This window comes from Carassius auratus, unplaced genomic scaffold (genome assembly GCF_003368295.1).
Source record: "Carassius auratus strain Wakin unplaced genomic scaffold, ASM336829v1 scaf_tig00029564, whole genome shotgun sequence".
NCBI lineage: Eukaryota > Metazoa > Chordata > Actinopteri > Cypriniformes > Cyprinidae > Carassius > Carassius auratus.
Window position 1 is genome coordinate 1 of NW_020525776.1, and position 6959 is coordinate 6959.

The 6959-nt window shown below is 38.9% G+C and overlaps 1 protein-coding gene across 2 annotated transcripts; it reads right to left on the minus strand.

The window, feature by feature from the left end:
* Positions 1-1560: 1560 nt before the first annotated feature.
* LOC113079857 (SWI/SNF-related matrix-associated actin-dependent regulator of chromatin subfamily E member 1-like) lies at positions 1561-6887 on the minus strand. Of its 2 annotated transcripts, none has more exons than XM_026252079.1 (7): positions 6785-6887; positions 5873-5925; positions 5504-5547; positions 3847-3945; positions 2993-3085; positions 2379-2510; positions 1561-2297 (listed from the first exon to the last, which is right to left on the minus strand). In XM_026252079.1, exons 2-7 carry the CDS (start codon positions 5877-5879, stop codon positions 2109-2111), a joined length of 564 nt encoding a protein of 187 aa, XP_026107864.1. In that variant the 5' UTR covers positions 5880-5925; positions 6785-6887; the 3' UTR covers positions 1561-2108. The 2 variants fall into 2 exon arrangements, with proteins under 2 accessions (XP_026107864.1, XP_026107865.1); XM_026252080.1 differs by having other exon boundaries at positions 1569-2297; positions 3005-3085.
* Between the last annotated feature and the right edge of the window lie 72 nt (positions 6888-6959).

A 6959-nucleotide genomic window follows, 5' to 3' on the forward strand; every position in this document is an offset into this window, starting at 1 on the left:
GATAATTTGGATGTGAAAACGCTGGAGGAAAATGTTCTCCAGGCATTTGACAATCTTTCTCTGAGAAAAACCCAGCTTCTGAATATGTCTTTACTAAAATTGTAACCAGGATTTCTACAGACATGAATAGAAGGTACATTTAAATTAAGACCTTTTTAATACCAACTTTGTATGAAATTTAAGACCTAAACCTGTAATGGTAATAAATATATAATATATGTTCTACATAAAAAGAAAACCAAATAGCATCCCTGAAATAAATCTTATTACCAAGATATACAGTGAACTTTTCATATCAGCAGACAATATTCTATGTAAAATATCCCACAAAAATCACAACATCAAGATTTTTGGTGGTGTAAACAATTTATTCTGAAGCAATTTCATCAGTGCTCTATCAGCTTTTACATACTTAAATCTGCATATTGTTATTTACCTTTACAAAAGGCCTATATTTTCACATGCATAATGTTTTGATATATTAAACATAAAACGTTGAATACTGGTATTTGAAATAATTTAAATAAAAAAGTACTTTAAATGTGAAATTAAAACCGACAGTAGGTGGCAGCAAGTCACTGTTAATAATTGAAGTCAGCGTGTAATTAAATGAGTCATTGTGCTGAACTGAATCATTTAAACAGTTGATTCATTCAGGGGTAAAACCATGTTGTTCAGAGATGCAAAACAGCGCTGTCATGGAGTTTGAAATTGTTTTTGTTGTCAAAATAGTGCAAAAACAGGCAATATGGTGTTTAAAAGGTACGTCTCTTAATTTCTAGTTTATTGAGCTGATGTAAAAAAACAAACGAACAAATCTATCACATTTGTAATCATGGTAATTTCGGCAGAAATAAAACTGCACTCTTCACATGAAATGGATTAACTATATGAAGTGGCATAAATGCACACATTTCTGCCCCCATGTCTTGAGTTTTGTGATTACTGTAAATGTATTTTAATAGACTGAATCATGCAGTGAAAAGAGCTCACGTAAAGACGTCACATAACATTAATACATGCACTCTGCAGGTGTTTTGAATGCTTTTTGCGTCATGCGAAAATTCTGCAAAATAGCTCGTCATGGTATGTTAACTATATCATGTTAAGAATAAACTAAACATTTTGAATTTTTACCTCATGTGTGCTGTTAAGCTCATTTGTTTCTGAGTCTCTCACAAAGAGACGAACGGAGGAGTCTCAAAAGCACAACCTTGACACAAGAAATACACTATCCATTACCAATCTCTGTTTACATTAAATGTAGGCTAATAAAATTAAAAATATCATTCTGGCGTTTCGATGCTTCGCTGGTTATTTTTGTTTTGTCACTTATGTTTTAATCAGGTTTATTTGTCCAGTCGGGCAAGTAAAAAAACACAAACGTTTTAAACTAGCTAGAAGGCTGATCAGCTGTAGCTCAACTTCTATTATTATTGAGAACATTAAGAAGGTATAGTTCGACCTGTATTCTGCTTCTGCGAATCTCTCGGGATGATACAGGTAACTTACCGCAGGTGAGAAAAAAAAATTATTTCGTCTGTCCAATGATTGTAAAAATGCCTGAAGATATTTTAGTTGTTATGTGACCAAAAATATTTAAGACCCAGCGAATCTGAATTTAAGACTTTTTTTAGGCCTTTTATTAAGAAAACGTTAGTTAAGACATTTGAAATATTCTTTAGGACCCGCGGACACCCTATGTAACAGTAGAAACACCGGTCATTAGTACTCATTAAGGTGCAGATACATTTTTATTTTAGCATGTGGAAGAGAGACTTCCAGCAGGTAAAAGCTGGTCAGAGATTTGCTGCACTGACCAACAGAAAGCTGCTTGGTTTGAAAATGAATTCTGTGTGAGCTTTGCTTCATACATCGCTACAGTTTACAACAGAAAAATTGTCCTTTTCCAGCCTTTTTCAAAATTGTGGCTGCACCTTTATTCTAAAAACAGATTCTGCAAAAATACCAGTTTCAAAAACTAACTGGGATTTTTTCCCTATTAGCCACAAGCCCACAACAGCATGTTTAGACCATGTTGAGCGCTCATGTTAAAGTAATATTCAAATAAATCATCAAATTATGTTCTTGCCATCCAAAAGTGGCATTTAGACGTCAATCTCACCATCAGGGTCCTCAGCAGGTTGGATGCTCATATAGGGCTCGCCCTTGTCTAGACGAGACTGTCTCTGCCGGCTCTCTTCTTCTAGAGCAGCCTCCGCGCGGTTCTTAGCATTGACGTACGCCAGGTAGGCTGGAGAGTTGTGGTAGGCCTTCAGAGAGTCATTATACTCGATCTGTGGGGAGAACAATTGCTCAGTGCTTGACTTAGACTTAGGAATCTGACTGAAGATGAGAAAAAGTAAAAAAAGACAAACCTTCTCGGCTTCGTATTCATTTAAATAGTCCTGTTTCTCCTCATCAGTGAGGTCCCTCCACATGCCACCGATGATCTTCCCAATCTCCCATAGCTTCAGGTCAGGATTAGAGGCTTTAACCTGGTCCCAAACCTAAGAAGATACTAGTGTCAGTTCAGAGTCAACAGAGCGGTCTGGATTCCTGGACGGGGAGGGTTGCATTTTCCCAAAAAGGAGAGAGATAGAGCACCAATTTTGCCTACAAAACTAAAGCATGATTGAAGGACAGCAGAGAAAAGCAATTGATCCAAACACCTATTTTAATTTAAACGCATCATTATTATGGATTCAAATAGCATTAACAAACCTAACTGCTTTAGGATCATCTTTTAAAACACTGTGCTCACAAGAGAAAGGAAAAGGAGCATATTTTATATTCTCAAACGAGTAAATCAGAAACAACAGATGTCAGTTTCCCAGCCTTGTTGAAGAGAAGAAAGCAATGAAGCGATGTTGGGGTCTACCAGCTGAAGGGGCAGAATCAGACCCCTGACTGCCCCGCAGCCTTCCAGCTGATCGCAGAAGCGCTCTCCTCAATTTACAAGCAGTAAAAGCAGACACCGTGGGTGTCTTACCTTCCTGCTTACCTTCCGGCTATACCGCATGTAGGGCATCAGTGGCTTGTCGGGCGGTTTGGGCGGCTTAGGAACGGTGATCCCGGAGGAGTTCTGCGGGAGAAGGAAAGAAGCCCACACGGGCCGTTAAGAGATCACGAAGGGCACACGTGGTCATCACAGAGAACACTGAACTGTCATAATGGAGCACTATGGAGAGAAAGAGACAGGAGGCAAAAAGCAAGACTAAAAGAAATGATGACGGTGTGAAGCGCTTCACATAGGGAGCGTGAGACGTACCTAAATGGCATACCAAATACAGCATATTAATATTACACTGACAGGGCCATGCATTAAGCTCTTCTGGACACAAAGCCACTGTCTTTTATGCCTGGAAATGGTTCTGCAGAGGTTTGGATGAAACCAGCCAACAGCTAAAATGCCTCAAGCTTGCTAAGAAGCCATGCCAAGTTACTGCGTTTGGCACGGGCATCTAAAGCCATGCGAGCAGACGGCCGTTCAGCTCTTGTGCATGATGAAGTGATAGGATGGCGGACAGGGGAAAGGGGGAACGGTTCTGAGAAGCAATCACTCTGAAGCTACAATTCGTACTGCGTCAATCACGCCCATCCAGACGCTACAGAGAGTGAGTGCTTCACAGAAGCATTAAGACTATGGAAGCTACTGTATAGAGCTACAAAACTACCCAAGACTCGACTCTACTACCCGACAGACACCTTCAACTCTATGAAATGAGTCTGTACAGTGTGAGACCAAAGCATTTCACTATTTCATATTCAGGTCAATCCTCTCGTCTGGACTTTTAGTTCCTCGGCTGTCACTAGGGCCCTAGTTGGCACCGGTCCTACCATTACCCTGTTGTTCCCGCCGGGGTTCCCTCCCAGCCTGTAGTTGTTGTAGGCCAGATGGCTGTATGGGTTGTACCCCACAAACCCAGGGGTGGTGGGCATTTGCTGATGGAGACAAATGAGACAAAACACGAATGAGAAATGACACAAACAAGGGAGGAAGGGACAAAAAAAATAAAAATATGAAAAGGAGAACCTGCTTTTGTTTTCTGTCATGATTTGCATAAAACATGCAAAAGCAGCAATCTTTGATAGCAGCACAACCCTGGCATTATTCTACATTCATTTGTAGCAAAGCCACAGGCACTATGGGTGGTGGTGGAGGGACGGAACGAGGTGCTAGAAGGCTTCGTTAACTTTAGGGATTCAGATGGGGAGTATTTGAGCCAAATCTCTCGGTGGCATGTGACCTGAATAATCAGTCTCAAAACAGACAAAAATAACAGTTCTGGGACGCTAAAAGTAATTAATTGGGATTTGGATGAAATTCTTCCACCAATAAGGGATTCAAGGCTTCCAAGGATATTTGCGGAGCTAAGCATCAATGCTAAATAACTGCGAACGGTTCTCTGTATCTGTTTTAATGAATAATAATCAAATAATGTAGGAAAGCCTACACATAAGAGGGTAACACACTTAACGCTACAAACTGTGTTTAATGAATAACCAGGATGGTCATGAGTCTATAAAGTTAATGCTGCAGAACATACCTAAAAATCGAATTATGATAAGACCAAAAAATATATAAAAAACTCTGATTTTATTAAATGAACACGTGCTGCGGGTAACAGGGTGAAGCAAGGCACTGTTCATTTATACTCATGCGTCTCATGATATAGTCACAGAAAACGAATCAAGATAGTCCAAGATGCTGAAACATCATATTCATGAGTTGCATGTGTATAAATAAACAATGTACCACGCTTCACTCGGAGCATGTGGAAGTAGCACATGTGTTTATTTGCAAGCAAACCACCAAGATGAAGAATATTTGACGGTTAAAAAAAAAAAAATAGTATTATAAATTAATAAAACATTTGCATTAAATATTTTTGGTTTTAATTGCAATAGTAAAGTAACAATACATTGCTTATTTTGTTTAATACTTTTGATTACAACAAAAATAATTGTTAGTCACACTGAACTGATCAAAAAAAAGTGGGAATGTGGCCTAGAATAGAGCCAACTGTGAACGCCCACATTTTTTGAGGCTTTCCCCAAATCAGTCAGCTCCAAAAGGAAGGTCCACACACACAGAAAATGATCAGATCAAAAGTCATTTACCAACTTTTTAAACATTGTTATTTGCATTACATTATGTTATGTTATGTTATATCACTTGACAAAATCCGCACAATCATTCTAGAATAATCAACTCTATTTAACCCAATCTATAATTTATTTTAATTATAGAAAAACTAACCCCCCGATGGTTATTCATTAAACACTGTCAGAGCCTAAAGCAAGCAGCACCTTTAGCACCTCACGGATTGACGGAGCCTCATAATCGAACTTTCTGTGTAAAACTGCATTAAAAGCCAACCCATGTGATACCGTGTCCTTCCCACAATCCTCTCCTCTCATCTCTAAGAAACCTACGGTACGTGTTTGGATGATGGAGGGGAGGGACTGTATGGATGATTGGCATGTTCAGGTTACTTACTGTTGTGGGGGCCGGGGTGGGGGCTGGGGCATAGGGAGGCCGCTCTGTGTGAGAGAGATGGGTGGAAATAATTAATAAAATTAAACTCCATCAAAAATTAATAATCAGCGATAAAGCCTACTTATTCGTCACATCTGCATCAGTTCAATGTATATAAAATCAAGTCACACCAAAAATGTTATTGTCAATTACATCAAGATTAGCACACCCATGTTTACACATTTACAGATTAATTAGAGAAAGTAGTAATATCAAATTACTCGATGGTAAAGCATCTTTAATAAAGTCGTTTCTGAAGATGGGTGGGCTTTTCAAAAGGGGTCTAAACCAACTAAGTGGTCTAATCAATCAGTTGAAATGTGCTCTTACTTGACATCTTGTTTGTAGGATTGAGGATATCAGGCTATCCCCATCATTTGGTTCTGCAATAGGGCAAAAACTTATTAGACGAATAGGCATGCTTTCAATATGTGCAAAAAAATCATAACTTGTTGAAGCTGCAAACACCATGAATTCAACCTGCTTTCTGATCAAATCTGACATTTCTGAGCGTTTAACATCAAAAACACACACCCACCTGTTTAGCATGAAAATCTGAAATTCGAGACAATGGTTTGACTGAACTGGCCACAGTTTGTATGCGTGTTATTAATATTAATAACTAAGATGTGGATTTTAACCAAACTAGTTCAGATGTTGTGTTTAAGGATCTCAGGCCTGTACTCGATGCAGATAATGGCGCACACAATGAGCAGCTCGCCAAGAGCTTCATTTAAAGACAAATGCATTGAAACCACAGCTGCATGGGGGAAAACTACAAATATTGGTTATTAACACGAAATATAATGTAAATATGTTGTACTTGGTGAGCTATAAGCATCCCGAGCACATGAATGCTAACATGCTACGTATCAATGAATGAAACTGGCTAACGTTAGCTGAATAACATAACATCGAGATATCATATGAAATACAATTTTATTTCGCATTTCAGGCAGAACATGGCTTTTAAATTATTTGGATTGAGTTTGACGGTTTTTTTTTTTAAGATTTAATAGTGTACAAACACAACCCGTTGTCATCGAAACAGCATTAGCTAACGGGCTAGCATCAAACATTAGCAGCTAAAGTCGGACAACCGTTTAAGACATTAAGATCACAATACGTGTCAAAGAACTGCGTATGTGTGATATATTTTAACATTTATTATATGATGGCTAAAAAGTTGTTTGTGGAAACCAATAAGTCGGAATAAAGTCCACCAGGTTAGCGAGCACTCACCCCAGCTCTTTTGTTCCCTCACTGACTAGCGCTCCTCCGCAGGTTCAGGATGTGACACATTTGAGCTCTGGCACACTTCTGCTCCCCTAGTGGACATAAACCAATACTACACTGACCAGACGCCACGAGCTGAGAGAACGTGCTCGACAAATGTAAAACTGAATACATTCCGTCT

What these genes read in the sequence shown, in the direction of transcription:
- LOC113079857 (XM_026252079.1), bottom strand. An exon ending in CCACCCCGGCCCCCACAACA is followed by an intron (nt 3,946 to 5,503) that starts GTAAGTAACCTG and finishes TGTCTCCATCAG; the next exon opens with CAAATGCCCACCACCCCTGG. An exon ending in ACCCCGGCGGGAACAACAGG is followed by an intron (nt 3,086 to 3,846) that starts GTAATGGTAGGA and finishes CTTCTCCCGCAG; the next exon opens with AACTCCTCCGGGATCACCGT.